At 51.7% G+C, this 19048-nt stretch overlaps 8 protein-coding genes across 8 annotated transcripts; 4 read left to right on the plus strand and 4 right to left on the minus strand.

Annotated features, from left to right (window-relative positions):
• Positions 1–23: 23 nt before the first annotated feature.
• N7498_006002 (Sulfite oxidase) lies at positions 24–1721 on the minus strand (the record flags this gene model as incomplete). The annotated part of the gene is made up of 1 exon (XM_058453064.1): positions 24–1721. One exon carries the CDS (start codon positions 1719–1721, stop codon positions 24–26), a length of 1698 nt encoding a protein of 565 aa, XP_058307255.1.
• Positions 1722–2359: 638 nt separating this feature from the next.
• N7498_006003 (Alpha-glucosidase) lies at positions 2360–3420 on the plus strand (the record flags this gene model as incomplete). The annotated part of the gene is made up of 3 exons (XM_058453065.1): positions 2360–2578; positions 2680–2947; positions 3023–3420. 3 exons carry the CDS (start codon positions 2360–2362, stop codon positions 3418–3420), a joined length of 885 nt encoding a protein of 294 aa, XP_058307256.1.
• A 522-nt stretch (positions 3421–3942) lies between these two features.
• Positions 3943–6021, minus strand: N7498_006004 (putative alpha-L-rhamnosidase B; the record flags this gene model as incomplete). The annotated part of the gene is made up of 2 exons (XM_058453066.1): positions 3943–5053; positions 5108–6021. The coding sequence occupies 2 exons, from the start codon at positions 6019–6021 to the stop codon at positions 3943–3945; spliced, it is 2025 nt and encodes a 674-aa protein (XP_058307257.1).
• An 844-nt stretch (positions 6022–6865) lies between these two features.
• On the plus strand, positions 6866–8266 carry N7498_006005 (glycoside hydrolase family 28 protein; the record flags this gene model as incomplete). Its single annotated transcript, XM_058453067.1, has 1 exon — positions 6866–8266. The coding sequence occupies one exon, from the start codon at positions 6866–6868 to the stop codon at positions 8264–8266; it is 1401 nt and encodes a 466-aa protein (XP_058307258.1).
• A 949-nt stretch (positions 8267–9215) lies between these two features.
• On the minus strand, positions 9216–9743 carry N7498_006006 (uncharacterized protein; the record flags this gene model as incomplete). Its single annotated transcript, XM_058453068.1, has 1 exon — positions 9216–9743. One exon carries the CDS (start codon positions 9741–9743, stop codon positions 9216–9218), a length of 528 nt encoding a protein of 175 aa, XP_058307259.1.
• A 1481-nt stretch (positions 9744–11224) lies between these two features.
• On the plus strand, positions 11225–13071 carry N7498_006007 (MDR family MFS transporter; the record flags this gene model as incomplete). Its single annotated transcript, XM_058453069.1, has 4 exons — positions 11225–11422; positions 11484–12378; positions 12434–12891; positions 12955–13071. 4 exons carry the CDS (start codon positions 11225–11227, stop codon positions 13069–13071), a joined length of 1668 nt encoding a protein of 555 aa, XP_058307260.1.
• A 731-nt stretch (positions 13072–13802) lies between these two features.
• On the minus strand, positions 13803–14770 carry N7498_006008 (class I SAM-dependent methyltransferase; the record flags this gene model as incomplete). The annotated part of the gene is made up of 3 exons (XM_058453070.1): positions 13803–14252; positions 14317–14702; positions 14758–14770. The coding sequence occupies 3 exons, from the start codon at positions 14768–14770 to the stop codon at positions 13803–13805; spliced, it is 849 nt and encodes a 282-aa protein (XP_058307261.1).
• Positions 14771–18268: 3498 nt separating this feature from the next.
• On the plus strand, positions 18269–18973 carry N7498_006009 (putative oxidoreductase; the record flags this gene model as incomplete). The annotated part of the gene is made up of 1 exon (XM_058453071.1): positions 18269–18973. The coding sequence occupies one exon, from the start codon at positions 18269–18271 to the stop codon at positions 18971–18973; it is 705 nt and encodes a 234-aa protein (XP_058307262.1).
• Positions 18974–19048: the final 75 nt, after the last annotated feature.

Below are 19048 nucleotides of genomic sequence, written 5' to 3' on the forward strand. Positions count from 1 at the left end.
CGCTCCTACCAACATCATCTAGCTCACGATACCTTTGCACGATCCCATGCCGTCGCAAGATTGCCCCTCGTATTGAAGATGCTCTCGTAAGTCTGTGGCTGGGCATTGTAGGCCTCATCCGTGGCCTTGACCACCAGCACAGCCTCAGAAACAGTCTTGCCATCATCTGGCACCTGCCCCTTATACCTCCAACGCTTCCAGCACCATGCCCTACTTCCACTCACTTTAGCCTCATCATCCAACAGCTCAGCCTCGTGCCATGTCCTGCCTCCGTCGACACTGACATCCACACGGATAATCTCACGCCCCCCACCCGAGTACGCATAGCCTTCTGCGCAGAAGGATTCCACCTCGCCCCTGCCGCCCCTGGTTGGTTCAACGTGTGTAATTGCTGACGTGACGGGCATCTCCTGTATTGATCGAGCCCTTTGCCAGTCCGGATTCTTGACGTCGCTGGGGCAGAAGCTCTTGTAGTCGCGCCGCTGCCACTGGGTGGGAGACTCATCCTCAGATATCGTAATCTGGGATAGCCACTTGACACTGCGTGCTGCTACCGTGCCCGGAACGATGACTCGCACAGGGTAGCCATGATCCCGCGGCAGCTCGGCGCCGTTCATGTCAAAGGCTAACAGGACATCCCCCCAAGGGTCGATGGCCTTGCGGATAGGGATGGACGCTCCGTACGTCTCCATGGCCGAGAAATGGACATGCTGAGCGTCGGGTGGGAGCTTCTCAATATCCAGACCAGCATCGGCGAGGACGTCGACAAGCTTGACCCCCTCCCACTCGGCAGTAGAGATGGCACCGGCTTTCCACTGGAGTCCGTTTGTCGGCCCCACGCCGTCCGTCATCGACTTGCGGCGATTCCCGGCACACTGCAGTGTAGTCATGAGCTTATGTCTCTGAAATCTCTGCTTAAGTTCCTTCACAGTATATGTCCTTTCGCTCCCATCCGTCAGCTCGATGATGACCTTATGTTCTTCTCCATCCACGGCGGGAACCCAGAAATGATTTCGGACATAGAACAGCTCGTTCGGGGTAATGAACTCTCTGAGCCCTCCCTCTGGCGTCTCTGCATTTCTTGGACAAGGCGTCAGCGTCACGAGTCGCGCATCCCGTTCCGGGTCATTTTGGAATGGGTCAACGATGGCGTCCTGGGGTACTCGGCCATCCTTCAATTCAGCATCGTCTATCTCGCCAATTTTATATTGCTCCAGGATTTCGTAGACGTCCGGCCGTTTATGTATCGTAAAGATGTCCCAGTACGGTTCTAGACTGCCTCCCGCGGCGGTTAAAATCACTTCACCCCCGGGATGAGCCTCGACCCAGTCTGTAATGTCATACACCGAAATTCCATTGATAACCCAGGGGTTCTTGGATGATCCGTCGTGCTGCTTGACCTCAGCCAGGCGGAAAGTTCTGATTTTGGCCTCGACCTTGCCGTCACCGTTTTCGTAGGAGTCGTCGCTCAATAATTGGAGGGACCCGGCAGCGAACCCAACAGCTATGGCACCTCTGCTCGCGAGAGAGGCCCACGACCTACTGGTCTTAGGATTATTGCTTGCATGATGCGAATAGAGCCTGATCCCTCCCAGGTGCGTTGGAAGGGTTGGTTGACGAGGATGTCTCGCATGCTGGGCACAGCTCATCCAGCAGCTGCTTTCTAAACGTGCCAGCAGTCGGCCGGATATGGCGTACTTCAGCGGCATGATCATGAGCATTCGTGGGTAATTGCAATATGTCCAGTTCTCAACTGTCGCATTCCGTTGAAGTGTCAAAGAGGGTGTTTAGCCGCCGGCCACACTCCTGAGCCCCTCTCGTCTCCATACTGTAATCCTTTCTCGCGTAGGACGGGAGCTCGCACCTCCGGGCATCATTTGATCGGCGATTGCAACCCATCGGCGATTGCAACCCGGCGTATACCCCAGAAACTCACATGAACGGCAATGAGTGCGGGCCCCGCTATTGAAGGGCCGACGCTAGCCGATGCTAGCAATGTACCCCACATTGTACAAATTCTGGGGTGAGGCTCTGACCGGAGAAATTTTCGGACATACTGTACTGTAGTGCTCCACATCGACAGAACGATCTTGCACGCGCTGTAGCCCACTAAATTGATGCCTGCCTGAACTCATGCATTTGGGGAAGACGAATCGGAGAAAACATCGGTCAACTTGTGATAACATGTGTCATTTTGGGGCTAGCTACTTCGTGGAGATTTCAGGTTGCCCCCTTGCCCCCTAACGACCACGCCGCCCGTTTAAGACTATCAACTTAGTTCGTGTTTGCATGCCACAAAAGATAAGACTTGATGAGGAATTTTGCAGTTTCCTTAATCCATCCCACGTTCGAAGAAAAAATGTCACCGCATCAAGTCCAAGACCTCCTGACCGAGCCACGACGGGCTAGCTGGAAGGAGGCTTCCGTCTACCAGATATGGCCTGCCTCCTTCAAGGACTCAATGGGGTCGGGGACGGGTGATCTGAGGGGTGTCATTTCTAAGGTCGACCACCTCAAGAAGCTGGGAGTCGATGTCGTCTGGTTGTCACCCATCTTCGAGAGCCCTCAAGTTGATATGGTTAGTTTCATATGCTTTCATTAGGCGGCAATACGATCGTGGATCAAGACACTCATCCTCTATCATGTGGCCCTCAACTGATGCAAAGATTTCAATCCCAGGGGTACGACATTAGTAACTACCGCGTGATTGATCCACGGTATGGTTCTATTGAGGACGTATATGTGTTGAGGGACAGGCTCCACGAACGAGGTATGGAGCTCGTCATGGATCTCGTCATGAATCATACCAGCGACCAGCATGAATGGTTCAAACAGTCGCGGAGTTCTCGCAAGAACAAATATCGCGATTGGTACATCTGGAAGCCTGCGCGGCTTGATGCTCAGGGCAACCGACAACCACCTAAAAATTGGCAGAGCCATTTTCAAGGTACGTCAAGTTTTGTCCTAAACAACTACGGGCCACGAAGAAAAAATAATCATTTAAATTGATGGTAATGCTCAGGGAGTACGTGGGAATGGGATGAATGCACGGGAGAGTACTATCTCCACCTCTATGGCAAGGAGCAGCCAGACCTGAATTGGGAGAACCCTGCGGTTCGCCACGAGGTGCATGAGACGATGCGGTTCTGGCTCGACCGTGGCATCGATGGTTTTCGTTTCGACGTCATAAACTTCCTCAGCAAGGGCACGGAGTTCCCAGACTCATTCAGCGCCTTCTTCCCGGGATCTGAGTTCTATGCCGCTGGGCCTCGACTCCACGAGTACCTGCAGGAACTGGGAAGGATTCTCCAAGAGTATGATGCTTTCAGCGTGGGCGAGATGCCATGCGTCCACGATACGAAGGAGATTATCAAGAGTGTCCAGGCCACGGTTACCCGCCAAGAACCTATGGGTCTATAGGTATAGGTTTTGGGTATTGGGTATGAACCCAACCCGCGAGTACGGGTCCTAAAGTTAGACCCAAACCCGACCCAAAGCGAGGTCTAATAGAAACTATCGAAGCTAAGAATAGAGCCAAGTGATTGACGACTCTCATATTTGGTCTGCCAGCACTCTGAACTGCGGTAAGAGAGACGCTAACCGCATCGGATGAGTTCCTAGTTCCTACTACTAGAGTCTTGCTGCGTCTAGTCTGACTGGACTCGTCGCGGGCCATGTTCAGCTAGTACTAGCTACTAAATATATGTAGATATTTAAAACGAAAGGGAATAAATAAATTCTCCTTATCTTTTAGTGTTAGTCCACGGGTTTTAGCCAGTTTATCTGGCACCTTTACATCTGCACGGGTTGAACTTGAGGGTCTCTATGCTTGTTAGCTAGCTCACCTCAATGATATGCCTCCCGCCCTTAACTCCTTTCACTTCCACCAAGTCCACCACCATTTCTATCCTCCTGAACCACTCTGCCGCCGTTTTCTTCCCATCAACCGTCACTGACGGCATGCTCCCCCTGCTGCACAACCGGCAGGACGAGCACTCCCTCTGTCCCGTCCGGCGTCTCAATTATCGCGCTGTACGTCTTCCCACTGTTCACCCATTTTGCCTGATACTTCCCCAAGGACGTCGTCAGCCCACCCTCGGCAGTCTGTAAGTCTCCAAACTGCGGCGCAAACATCCACGTCGCCCCGGCGGGACTTGTAATACTCAAGCCAACGATATAGGTGGTCAGGGCGTTCGTTGGCCCTGAACTCCACCCATGCGCGTGCGAAACATAGCTAAAATCATTGTCATAGCCGTCATTCCACCGATATCCAAAGGTGCCATTGACCAAGTAACCCTCGATGGTGGTACTTTCGCTGCCGTTCGGATTGTTGATATACCACCCCCACGACAGGCGCATCAGATCCAGCGCACGCTGCGCGTGTCCCGCGACGAGGTGCGCCTGCAGCTCGAAGCTGGAGATGTACGGGCTCACTTCACCGGGCAGCTCGGGACAGTTGGCGCCAATGGGAGTCCAGTTCGTCGTCAGCCACTGGCTGATGCTCTGCGCTTCCGCACTGTCGGGCCTGATCACGCCGAAGGCCACGGCCATCGAATTCGAGCCCTGGTCGTGCAGCGTGGTGTTCGTGGCGTTAGACCTGAACGCCCCCAACGAGGCGTCGTAGCAGTACTTGAGCGTGGCTGCCTGCAGCCTCACGGCATCCGCCGTCCACGCTGCCGCGAGGTCCGGGTCGTCGCCCACCCAGCGCGCTAGGTCGGCGCCCGTGATCAGCGTCTGGTACAGAATCATCTGGGCGATGGTCTCGTTGTAACCGGTGACCAGCTGGCCCCAGCCTTTGGTGCCGGTGACGTTGAGCAGACCGCCGGTGTAGCTTTGGTAGCCGGTGACCCAGTCCATGGCGCGCTTGTAGCCGTCCCAGTTGCTCTGTCCCCAGGCAGTGTCGTTGGTGTAGAAGATGTAGTTGTACGTGCCGATCATCGTCCACATATGGTAGGTGGTGCTGCCTTGTTGGAGGAGCGGTGGACCGGCTTGGGGAAATTCGCCGTCGGCATTTTGGTAGTCATACATGCTTTGAAGACTGTTCTTGGCTTGTCTGCGGACCAGATGGTCAGTCGACGAACGAGCCCATCAAAAATCGATCACTTACTCCAACTCTCCCAAACTGACAAACGTCGATGGCACCGCAACGCCCATATCACCAGGCCAAATCTCGCGATCCCGCTTGGCGCCATCCACCAAAATGGTACTCCCATTTCCCAGGGTGCCGTTATTCTCCCACCCAGTTTCCAGGAAGGGGAACCACCGCCCATAGGTGTTCGGCACCGTATCGGTCTGCAGCGTATAAGCACCACCATACCAGATCCGGTTCAGCAGATCATCATCGCAGGAGAAGTATCCTTGATAGGCTTGGAGGTTTGACCAGGTCGGCATGAAGCCGATCTCGAGCTCGATGTCCGTGATCTCGACCGACGCATTGTCTGCCATCAGGAAGAGCGTCAGGTACCGGAAGCCGCCGCGAAGCTTGTGGTCCGGCATTGTGTACGCCACGTCACCGGTGCCGGTGAAGTTGGAGTATATGGCGCCGTCTGGCCCGATCATGTCACCATTCGACGAGTCGGACCATTCTCCGATCCAATTCTTGGCCTCCGTAAAGGCGAGACCGACCGCACCATGCCCGACATCCGGAGAGTAGTCGCTGCGCTGGGGTGAGGAGGCTTTGCGCCCAGGGGCGTATGGGGCGGCTGGGCTCACGCTGTATTTGAGCGAGACGATGCCGCCGACCTCCTTGCCGAAGTCGAAGACGTAGAGCGAGCCATTGTGTGGCAGACTGGCCTGGCCGGGCCACTGGCGCACGTCATCCAGGTTGGTGATTGGGAAGAACGTCTCGGGCTGGACGGTGCGTGACGAGGGCGCGAACATATACCGCTCCCACGCGCCGGGGAAGGCAGGCTCAGTGATGGCACTGCAGGTGTAGTTCTTCCAGCAGGACGCGCCGACGGCCTGGCGCGCCGACGCGAGCAGGAGAAGGGAGGCATTGAGAAGAGATCTGGGGAGAATCATGGCTGTTGCAAGGGCAAGGGCGAGGGCGTGGCCAAGAAACTCTTCTGGTTCATGTCGAGACCCTAGCGCTGGGGGAAGCCATGATGTAGTAGTCATGTCCTGCGTCGTTGTCGGCGGCAGTCTTTGCGCGGGGACAAGACCATCAACCATGACGATAGGCAGAGATCTGACCTCACAGCATTTCGTTTCCTTCTCGGTGCATCTCGGTGTATTACAACCCGACCGCTGAATTCTGAATTTCTTCTGATGGAGTAGCCCGGATGTTGATCAACGGGTAGTGCCCTTGCCAAACCCCGGCTGAGTCGTCTAGAAAGAGTCGGTAGTTTTGCCGATCTGCGGGGAAGCGAGAACCAAGCCACTGGGGTCGCACAAAACGATGGCGACTCCTCGTTCTTTGCAAAGCCGATATGGGGAATTCCAGTCTAGTGGCGCTGCGTACCAAGGCAGTTGTGGATAAATAACCGGTCCCGAACCGGGACAACCCCAAATTCCACGGGAGGCATTTCTCCGTCAATGACATCTAGAGGCACATCTGATTTCCTTCATCTCGTGGCTATGTGATGCGTGTTGCCATTTGGCGCCAGTTCCTGGTGACTCTTCCGCTGCCTACTTGCCACGTCAAAGATCGGCGGGGGATTTGACCACCGGCCATCGTCGTGGAATTCTGCCACCAATGGGCCGACAAGGTGCCATCGGCATCGTTGGTTTTGCTGCTCATGGCTGCATCACATCATAAAAGCACGCCCAACAGTTTCAGGACGGGAGACACAACCTGGATCGTATAGGGCCAAGTTTGACCTGACCAGCTCTCTCCTTCTCCTCTCCTGCCAAGACGTGGTACATCATGCGCACCTTCACTCTCCTCACGCTGGCAGTTGCTGCTCTTGTGCAGGTGACTACGGCCTACCTGCCTCCCTTCTGCGACGGCCCTGGTCATCATCCGCCTTACTGTCCCGGATCGAAGAGCTTGTTGAGCCACATGAATGGCTCCGTTCAGGTCACCACTCTCGGGCCGGAGTTACGTCGCCAATGCACAGTGTACGCCCATGGGGGTAACGTGTCGGACGTGCCGAACATCCTCAAGGCATTCGATGAGTGCAATCATGGCGGCCACGTCGTATTCCCCGAGGACCAAAACTACTTCATTGGCGAGAAGCTGAACCCGACCTTGTACGACGTCTCCGTCGAGTGGCGCGGCTGGTGGACGGTGAAGCCCGACATAGCATACTGGGCCAATAACCAGAGCCACTACTTCATCCAGTTCCAGAACCATGTGGCCGCCATCGTCTTCAGCGGCGACCACTTCAAGATTGATGGCCACGGCACTGGCGGCATCTTTGGCAATGGCAATCTGTGGTACCAGGCCGAGCAAGGCACTTCCGTGTTCGGCCGGCCGATGGCGTTCGTCTTCTGGAACGTCAGCGACGTGCAGGTCGACAATTTCAAGAACCTCGACCCGCCGTTCTGGTCGACCAACATCATGAACGGCACCAACATGTATTTCAATAACCTGGTCAACAATGCGACCGCCCCCGGCGCACCGTACGGCGAGGACTGGGTCCAGAACACCGACGGCTTCGACACGATGAATGTCAACAACATCTACGTGACCAACTTCACGTACCAAGGCGGCGACGACTGCCAAGCCATCAAGGACCAGAGCTACAACGTCTTCGCCAAGAACGTCACCTGCATCGGCGGCAACGGCATCGCCGTCGGCTCGCTGGGCCAGTACCTCGACGACGCCAGCGTGGCCAACTACGAGGTTGATGGCGCTAACATCTACCCCTATAACGGCGTCTTCGGGCAAGGTGCCTATATTAAGACCTGGGTGGGCGTGCCCGTGGCGCAAGACTTCTACGAGTCGTGCTGCCAGCCGCGCGGTGGCGGCTGGGGCAGCGTGCGTAATATGGTCTTCCGGAATTTCAACCTGCATGGCCCCCAGCGGGTCGGCGCGATCAACCAGGCGAACGGCGACAACGCCAATGGCACGTACGCGGGTACGTCTAACATGGAGATCTCGAATGTCGTCTTTGCCAACTTCACGGGATTCCTCAACGGGCAGGCCCCCAACGACGATACCGTGCAGATCCAGTGCTCGGAGCGGCACCCGTGCTTCAACATCGAGCTGCAGAATATCACGGCCACAAATGGACCCAACACGACCAGTCTCGGCTTGGTGTCGTGCGAGTGGATCGCGCCCGGTGGCGTGCACTTGGGCAATATGAATGGGACGGGATGCTGAATCGAAGGTACACACAATATATCCACAAGGTAAGAGCGAATAAAGAATATTACCAATAGTAATCAGCCGATATTTCCTTTCCTATCGGGCGATTCTATGTTTAGGGACCGTCAACCAGCCACGCTCCTATACTAGATAGTTAACGTAATCGGAAAGCGAGTGGCGCATGTAAGCGAGCGGCGCACCCCAAAACACCATAGTAAATGCGATATTTAAGAACACAATATTTCAACAACCATAAGTTTATTCTACTTGGCTTTTAGTAATCCACTTATTTAGAGCAGAAATAGTATAATTTAAGAGTCTGGGGTAATTTATTTATAATATCACTACGCTTAATATAAAATACAGTGTAATTTAGCTTTCTGAGCTTCAAATATATATCATTAGCTCACTATGTCTTCAAAATTTCCGAGACCTTCAAATACCTTTAGACTTAATATAAAGGACATATTTTTATAGAAAGACCCTATAAGAAGCTATGGTTGTTTAGATATCAAGTTGTAATTAATCGCATTTACTATGGTATTTTGGGGTGCGCCGCTCGCTTACATGCGCCACTCGCTTTCCGAATACGTTACAGACTCTTATAATAAACAAGTTGAATTAAACTCAAGATGGGTTGACTCGATCTCAAGCTTATAGACAGACGGTATAGATACATAAATGCAAGATGTCATCCGGTTCGGATGAAAATGAAACTCAAGTGGTTAATACAGTGGAATATGGACAGCTTCCCCCCCCCCCTTCCCCCCCCCCCCCTAGTTTTCAGGGTAGGTATTTCGTGAAATGTGGCTAAAAGTATAGCTGAATTTAAGAACCGCTGTGGCCCATCTACACCCACCCACCCACCCTTCTGGGCGGTGTAGGTGGGTGTGAGCCACGGGTCCTCCCTTTATACACGAATGCCTCGGATCGGATTATACCACCACGACTGTTCGGAGTGGTTCTACTCGCCTTGGTGTTTCTTCGCTAACCAAAGACCACCAAGGATTATCGGCGCAAAAAAATTCGACATCATCCCCACTATAGCCATCCCGAACTGAAGGGAGCCATCTCGCACATCGTACTCCCGACCCGCACAGATCAGAAACGTCGGCCCCCACACCAAATACGCTCGCACCACGTTCTTCCATATATGTGCGGGCGAGTAAAACGCCCGGAAAAGGAAGAAGGCGGCAGCAACGCAGGCAATGATCATAGCCCAGTAGTTGATAATTCCTGAGGTGGAGGCCCGCCACTCAGCGTATTTATCTTCGTCGACACTGGCGTAGAGGAACGGTCCAATTTCCTTCCCAAAGACCCGGACGAAATCCATCTTGGAACTCTTTCGTAAGTCATCTGAGCGGCCGAATTTCCACAGATTGGCAGTGGCTTGGGCGATTTCGGAAGTAACGTCGTGTTTGTGGACGAGGGTATGGATCAAATAAGTCCTGACCTGTTTAGGTCCAGCGCTTCGTCGGGGAATTTTGCCCATGATACGAGGTAGATAGACGCGGTCGGGGGTATCACGGGTTCGGGTGGTAAGTGAGCTTATCCTTTGGCCCCTAGGATGTTTTGATATTCGTCCAGTGTGATCCGCACAATGGTGCTTTTGTCGACGAGAAGCTATGGTAAAATAGGGGGCTAGGTTGTTCGCATCGGCTACCGCCAGCACGCCAAGGCTTCATACCAAACTTAGTCATTCATTAACTAGTTAACGTAATTCACAAGCGAGCCGGCCACCCAAGCGAGCCGGCCACCCCAAAACATCATATTAAATGCTGTTTTTTACAACCTTATATCTCAATAACTAAAGCTCTAATTTATTCCAACATAAGTATACTGGTATTGATAAGCATTCTTTATTGTGGATATTAATTTTAAGCCGATCAAAATGTTGTATACTCACAATACCATAAATTACGTTGTAATTTAGCTAAATAAACCAGAAATATATATATTCCGCTACCAAAATTTCTTAGACTTCATCCAAGTTTATGTTTACTATATAGAACATGGCCTTAGAGTTTGCTATCTATAAGAGCCCCGATTGTTGAGATATAAGGTTGTAAAAAACAGCATTTAATATGGTGTTTTGGGGTGGCCGGCTCGCTTGTGAATTACGTTACTCAAACCTTTAGAAATACCATCGTTGAATCAGTCAACTATTCTTTCACTGTTCTTTATCGCATTTCAAGGCTTCTAGGGTATAGAAGCGAATCAAGCAAGGTGTCAACAACTAGTGCGTATCACTAAGGTCATATGGGTGAAGTGGTAGGAAGGAATTTCCCTGTTCCGCCGCCAGATCGCTCGCTCACTTTAACCGCTCAGTCAGTCATCAACCTCGTCACTATCAACATTAATTTTCATGTCTGTCAACACTCACCGACCGTGAACACTACAAGCGTCAACACTAAGTCAACGGCGGTCAACATCAACGACGGTCAGCCCTTACTATCGTCACTCACTATGAACACTCACTATCAACGTCAATTTTTAAATTCCTATCAAGAAGCTCCCCAAAAAAAAGCCCATCTGTTCACGCCCCGTAAGATCGATTTTCTACCTGATCGGCTCTGATTTTCCTGCATAAATCACTTGTTCGGTCCCTGGCCCTTCCGAGTCTGGTCCACTCCTCTTCGAAATTTGATCGGAATGAAGAGGCAATATTATCGAATCCTCATTCTATGGAGATGGCACTGTAACACTAGGATTAGGAGTCATCGACCGTCGAATTTCCTATGGTATCCCTCTGAAGTATCTTAATTTGAACATGTGCCACGTGACTGTATTTTATGTGCGGATAGGGAATGCCCGAGGTCAGGGATGCACAATTTGGAACCGGCGACTTTATTTTCTTCGTTCGAGGTTTATATGTCGCCGGTCCGACGCGTTCTGCAATCCATGGATTTGCCTATTATCGGATGAATTCTACAACACTCGCTTCAACGTGACTTACACAGTTAGATCTGGAATATGTGTTTGTCTCCAGATGAGACTAGACCTACCAAGTCAGAAGATGCTAGCAGTACTGCCCAACCCCAACATGAGAACAGTACCGAGGAACCAGAGGGGAACCCAACGGTGATGCACGGCTTCAAGCTCTGGGCTATTTTCCTCGGAATATGTTTCGGTGCTTTCCTGATGTCCTTGGATATCTTCGTTATCGCAACAGTACTATTACCCACCCCTTTCCTGTCCCAGAAAATCGAATCGTCTGACAAACCATGGATAGGCCATTCCATCCATCACGTCCGACTTCAAGGATACGTCGCAGTTGGCCTGGTATCCGGCCGCCTACTCACTCACGACATGCGCATTGACTCCGCTGGCAGGAAAGCTGAGCGCAACCTTTCCCCTGCGCTGGATATATATCACATTCTTTTCCATATTTATGCTCGGAAGCCTCATCTGTGGCTTTGCTCCGAATAGCAACGGCTTCATTGTGGGTCGTGCAGTCGCAGGCATTGGGGCGTCTGGTGTCGCGAGTGGTGGGTTTGTTATTGTTCTCACCGTTGCTTCAGACAAAGCGAAACCGCTCCTTATGGGCATCTGCAGCAGTTGTTTTGCTATGGGTCTAATCCTTGCACCCGTTATAGGTGGTGCTCTCACGCAAAAGGCAACATGGCGGTGGTGCTTCTGGGTCAACCTTCCTCCGGGTGCTGTGACACTGGTCGCTATGCTCTTGTTCTTTAAACCCCCATCTATTCAGCGCGATCGGACAGCTCTCCAGCGGATCAAGAACCTGGATCTCATTGGATGTGCAATCTTCATTCCCGCTATTTTCATGCTGCTTCTGGCTATGATGTGGGGCGGCACGGAAAAGCCTTGGGGCTCGGCAACAATCATCGGTCTCTTTGTGGGGTCAGGTGTGACGCTCATGCTGTTTGTTGGCTGGGAGCACTATAAAGGCGATGGCGCTATGATACCGGGGAATCTAATTGTCAGACGAACCATCACCTTCAGTGTCTTGTTTTCCTTCTGTCATTTCGGGTCTCTTGGCATCCTAAACTACTATCTTCCAGAGTGGTTCCAAGCCGTGGAAGGCGCAAGTCCGCTGGAAAGTGGTACGCGAGTTTTGGCTTCGGTGCTCGCTCAGATCGTGGGAACACTATCTTCTGGTATTCTAGGTAAGCTTAACACTCGGATTTCACGTTGAAGGTATCAGAGGCTGACACCAGACAGCGCGGAAAGTCAACTTCTACAACCCTTGGCTCTTCGTTGGACCTCTCTTCATGTGCACCGCCGCAGCATTATACACCCAGTTCACGGCTTTCAATACACCATCCAGCCATTGGATCGGGTTCCAAGTCATCCAGGGTCTCGGGGTCGGCATGGCCCAACAAATGCCTTCTCTCATAGTCCAACTAGCAGTCCATGACAAGCCGGAGCTGATGCCCGCTGCCGTCTCTCTCAACCTATTCTTCCAGTATCTGGGTGCCACAGTCACACAGGTTATCGGAGGCATCGTGTTCCGCTCAATTCTGGGCAAATCCCTGGATGACCATGGTCTGAATGCCACACAGATAGCGTTGTTATCTGCCGCTGGAACTGCCCATATCCGTGAAGTCGCCAATGCGAACTTCCCCAAACTGTTGCGTCCGGTTTTGGAATCTTACAACAAAGCTATTACTTCCACATTTGTGAGTGGCCCTTCCCCGGGTGAGGGTCTAGAGTGATTTTAACTGACAGATGGACATCGACAGTTTGTTGCAGTTGGTACGACAGCCGCGGCATTCTGTTTTGCTTTTGGGGTTAAATGGACGAGAATCCATGCGGTAAAGAGTACTGAACCGGAAGCGAATGAGGTTGAACAGAAGTAGGGACCTGGAAAGCCTGTTCTACGGGTCTCGGGGGTAAGAGTAAGCCATTTTCCGTGTAAGAGAGCTTGGAAGTGATCGATATTGAGATAGATGAAGGGAGAAAGACTATGCTACTTAGACAAAGCTAGGTATTTAGCTATATTTCTCTAGTACATAAATTCTAGAAGCAAGTTTTCTGATTGCCTGGAAAATTTGAACATTCAAAATTTGTATGTAAAAATGATTATATGTACTTAAAAAGGTCGACATGATAACTCGAAGTCCACGGATGCATTTCAAATGCTTGAGCCTTATAATTGCGGGAACAAATGTTATTTTACCGCAAAATGTATCATTCATAAAATTTCGAGTGTGGGTATAGGTACGATTCTACTCCAGGAGCTTCTAGTTCTACCTGCCTGAGGTTATTCGGACATCAGCTCACCCCACCTCTCCACTCTCTTTCCTTCGACAATGGATTGTGAATACCACCGAGTGTTGCCTCACCGTTCTTCCCCTGAATGTCAGCTATTCAGCTGTTGATACTAAATGCTAACAACAGCAGACTTCTATGGTAAAATTTGAGATGGTGTTTGCAAGGAGTAACTTGGATTTCTGGGGATTGGGAGCGAATTTTTCAATGAAACCTCAACGGCCCATCTAAGAATTACTGTTCACTTTTTCAAGTTACGCAGAATAATTCATAAGATATCAAGCTTACAGAATACAAAATGCATGATCGAAATTTGCGGTCATTTTATCCCAACCGCCACAAGCGAAACTGCCTTCAAAACTCCTGGCTCCGTGGGACACAGGCTCCGCATCTCATCCGTCATCAAAATCTTCAACTTCGCCTTCTGCTCCTCCGAGAGATCTTGGCTTGCATTCATCATCTGCGTGACACGTGTCATCATCACCTCGACAAACGACTCATACGACCGGAACGGTATGTCGACTGGTACCTCATATACCTCAACGTTGAGATACCCCGCCGTCTTCAGCTGCTCCTTGAGCTTAGGTGCCTTAGCCCAGTCATCTGGAATAGAGGGGGGGCTGCGGGATGGGTCAATCTTGGTTATGGCTCTCAAGATCTTGAGCCAATCCGTCTCCGCCCACGACGAAGCCGCCAGGACGCCACCTGGCTGCAACACACGCCTCGCTTCGGTCAAAGCCTTCAGGGGACTTTTGGCGTTGAAAAAAGACTGTAAAAATGAGCATACGAATAACAATCGTGGTCAATCAAAGAGACGGGGTTTGCCCACTTACCCATCCCGCCGCAACGTGGCTTAGTGAATCGTCGTCGACGCTATGCAAATCCATGGAATCGAGGACTTCAGTACCCACCCGATTCCACAGCGAGTCCGCATCGTCGCTGATCTTGCGGTTCTTGACTTCCTCAACTTGTTCCACCATGGCCGGCGCAAAATCCGAGCAAATCAGCGTGCACGACTCAGGGAGGCTCGAGCCAAACTCGTCAATGATGCGCGACATAATTGGGCCCGGGCCGCAGCCATCATCCAAGATACCTGTGGCGGTTGCAAGCGGGAAGCGAGAGTTCAAGCACTCGAGCATGACGGTAATCGGCTTCACGTTCAAGCCGCCTGTCATTCCCTTGTAGCTTGCCGCTTTCTTTCTCCAATCTTCTGGGGACGCTGTTGGGGGGTCTTTGTTAGCGTGTATCCACGCATAGCAATGGGACGGACGAACTTGAGACAGGCATTTTGGTCGATGGAAAGAGCTGGTCTTCTGAAGTGTGGTTACGTATTTACTGTCAAAGGTATGGCTTGGGCATTGACATTGTATAGGACCTGCAGGGAGCATTTTGATACTTCTGGCCACCCTCTTCCGGATTTACTTTGTTGGTTGTCCATCCGGCGAATTTCTGGACTGAACGGTGGTTATTGGCACGCGTGAAAGTCTCCGTGTCCCGGCCGGCGAGTAAATATGGCGCGTTGGAGCTGGGAGATGTGCAAGGCTAGTGCCTGGGAGCTTCGTCATCTCCCGAGACTATTTGGGGGCTATCGTAACCTGCAACATTGCCAAGTGGTTCCCAGTGGGATCATACTCCCGCGATGCTCAACGCGCTGGAGTCGGATACTCTTGCCGAGAGGTTGACCATGTCAGACGGCAACTACGCCGGATTTCAAATTGCCGGGCTGTGGGATTGATCCCCTGATGTTCACTCCTGGTCGACATGAACGCCGTGGCGCTCACAACCTGGCCACAAGCAGGCAGCATCCTGAGTGGGGTTGTAGACCATAAGCACAATTGATCGGCCGAATTGTTGGGGGCCAAAATACTCGGGAATACGTTGCACCTCACCTTGCCACGTGGCCCTCCGAGAGCGGCCAGTTGAGACCGCGACCACCAATGTCCTATCTGCTGCCCCTGGAATCATCATTTCCGTGAAAGACATTGGCAAATTCATCTGCGATGTTGATCTACTCGCTAGCGTACTTGGTACCCTTTCACAGCCTATAGTCACCGCCTTTTATGGTGGGGCAATCGCGGACAAGCCAACTAATCGGAAAAATGCCATGCTCCGATAAACGGATCTATCTTTTCCCCAATCTAACACCTTTCTGACGTTTATCCTTAGCCACATATTGATGGTTCGTTCTATTGTAACCGCGCACTCCCCCGCTTTGCGCGACATGGGTCTGCATGCGGTCGTAAGGACAGCGTCCAGCCATGTGGTATCGTCGAAAAATTCCCGATTCATACCCTCATTTCCAATCCTTCCAAGGTTTTATGAGAAATCGAATGGAAATCAAGGATGGTCAGTATGTGTTGACAGTATCATTCAAACACGATAGTTAGAGCTTGGCACACTTTCTGCTCGTGGGGGCTTAACCCCGACTTCTGTCTTAGGTAATTCTCCCCGTCGTCACTTGGGGTCGGTTTTGTTACTTGTATGTACTACCTTCCCCTCCGTATAACTATCGTTCCCCTCGTAATGTCCCACCAACACGGATTCTTTAGTGCATGCTGGATCCTCCAGGATCATCGACAGGTGACATGTCCATGTGGTTGCACGTGCGGCAGGGACGTTAACTAGTTGTTTCACAGGTGCCCGAGACAGTTGAGCACGCCGAGACCGGGCAAACGCATCCATTACAGGGCAGTAAGTCTGGGCAGTCTGGGCATGGCATACGCCATCAGGCGAGAAGATAGTTCTTCTAATAATGGTTTTATCTTTTACCACGGGGCCACGACCTGACTGCATATCGCGTGGAATTTAGCGTGGGATCTGTGGAGATTGTCGTATGGCACATCAAATTGAAACCCTAGCAAGTGTGGCTTTATATTATTACTTAAGAGAGTGGCCGGCCAGGGCCTTTCTGCACCCACATTTTTCAGACACACTGGCAGCTCACCAGCGTTCCACTTTATCTCTTGTTATAACCAGCACGGCGCAATGATACGTGTAGAATCCAACGGGGAAGGGAAGCTTCGAGCCGCGTGTGACCGATGCCACGAACTCAAAAATCGCTGTACACGAACGGGTGGATCAGAGAGTCGGTGCGACCGGTGTGAGAGACTTGATATAGACTGCGTGTACAATACCAGTGCCCGGATGGGTCGTCCGAGACTCTCTCGGTCCGCTCATAAAACCGCCTCGACTGGTCCCGGCGACAGTCATGCGAGACACACAGCTAAACGACGGGCCGTCCAGTCGGGACAACAACATACCACCAACACCAACTTAACGCCCGTTGAACATACTGATCATGTTGAGTTGGCAATTGGTGATACTCCCGGGAATAATGAACCCGTTCTCGGCCTTCTGGACCCTTCCCTTCTCCCTGAAGGTAAATACGCACGCAATGAGCCCGTACTCAGGGACTGGCAGATGACGCAAGCTAAGCCCTGGCCAGCCATAACCGCCGAGTATCTGGACTGGTATTTACAATTAGATGCTTCCGACTTCACCAATTTTCCCCAAGGCGACCCGACGGTTGGTCATGCCCAAGCATATCATCAAGTGGACCTCCGACACCGACACAAAGCGGAGGTTTCACATTACCCCAATTCTGCAATGGGGATGTTGGAAAAAGCAGCTCCGGTGAAGACTGGCACGGATGAGCTTCTGCGGCTGCAGAGCCAATTGAGCAATTTGTTGACAAGCGCGAGCGAATCAGCCACACCCCATCAGCCGGCCTTGGATGAAGTGATGATGGCATGCAAAGATCTGCTAGAGTTGCTCCCAGGTCGTCAATCGGACTGCAGTGGGCCATCCACTCCCGGGCGTCCTCAAGGCAATCCCTGTCACGCCGCGTTAGACCCGCTGAGGATAAACTACATTTCCGTATTGCAGGTGGCTACGTCTTATGCATATGCCCTGCAGCTGCTTGATCTCGCGGTGGATAATCTGAAAGCTGGGAACTTGGCGGTCGTCAGGCTGGGCATCTTCAATCTTGCGTCACAACCAGCAATGAGCATCTCCGTGGGGGCTTACATGATCTCCACCATGGTTCATCAACTGCGCGACGCCATCAGCCTCCTGATGCCTGAACACGGGGAGAGACCGTCACTGCATGTATTATCCACGAGCGAGTTGCAAGCAGCCACTACAGCGAGCTCGATACATGCTGCTGTGAACATGCTTCATGAGATGGAGACGTCTTTACTCAAGAAGTTGTCACAACTTTGAATAGTCTATATTCAGGGTGTTGACAAAATAAGGGGGCCGATCAGATGAAAGAGGATGGACGTAGAAATTGGAAGTAAATTCTAATGATATTTTCTATTCGTTCTCAGGGGGATATTTATATCCTTTCTTTGAGAACTGTTTTCTCAGGAAAACACATACAAAGCTGTTCTTTCACACCGCTACTCGACGGTCCATGGCGCTCGGAATCGGTGGGAACCATGTTTGTTTTTAATGATATTTGTAGATTTATCCTTCAATATTCAATACTTCATGATGACCAGATTCCCGAATCCCGGAACCTTGGTTGTTCGAAGGCAGAGCCTAACCAGGCAGCCCGCCAATGAGCATCTTCTACCCCGTCCTTCGAAAGCAGAAGTCGCCGGTCACCGGCAAGTTTCAGAGCGCCAGCAGAATAGATCCGGTGAATACCCCAAGCTGACTAGGGGCTCTAGCACAAACGGTGCATTATGAAAGACACGGTTCTTGGGAAAGGAAGTCTCTCTTTCCAGGAACCAGCTAAGCAGTCCATCTCCAAACACGCAATCACCCCAACAACCCGACACGATGCTTCCAGAAACGCGACCCGCCATCATCTGCCTCCATGGCCACGGAAGCAACGGGGCAATCTTCCAATACCAATCCCGCAAAATCATCCAAGTCCTCGGAACCCGCTTCCGCTTCCTCTTCATCGACTCTCCCATCACAACCCCCCAGCCCGGCGTAGGAGTCCTGCCCTACTTCGCGGAAGTCAAGCCCTACAGGCGCTGGCACCAAGATGCAAACACAATCGGCTTATTCGACGTCACACCTGAAGATATAGTCCGCGAAAGACGTATCGTACGGCATAACCTGGCCGACGTGATAGAGCGTGAGCGCCAGAACGGTCTGGGCGTCGTCGGCGTCATGGCCTTTAGTCAGGGTACGCGTGTGGCGACTGCTTTATGTCTTGACCCGGAGCTTGGAGTGGATATCAAGTTCGCTATTATGATTTGTGGGATTTGTCCTTCGTTGCCGCTGACTGCTGAGCCTTTGTCGCGGACGTTGGATATTTTGTCTGTTCATGTTCAGGGGAGTACCGATCCGTGGTCGTCCAAAGGGACGAGGCTGTCAAAGGAGTATTTCAATCAGAAACTTTCGAGTGTTGTGAAGTTCAAAGGGGGCCATGAGATTCCCGCTAAGTCGCAGGATGTGGATAATATTGCTGGAAAGGTTATGGTGGAATATGATTGTGACTCTGTGCCAGCTGCACCAGCCATGATATCTGTCTAGCGAGAATGAAGTAATGATTACGGGAGTTTGAGAACGGATTTGTGATTTCTGATTTGCAACCAAGACTGTACTTCC

The sequence above is a fragment of the Penicillium cinerascens genome (genome assembly GCF_028974065.1).
Source record: "Penicillium cinerascens strain IBT 15544 chromosome Unknown contig_6_segment0_segment0, whole genome shotgun sequence".
In the NCBI taxonomy this organism is placed as follows: domain Eukaryota; kingdom Fungi; phylum Ascomycota; class Eurotiomycetes; order Eurotiales; family Aspergillaceae; genus Penicillium; species Penicillium cinerascens.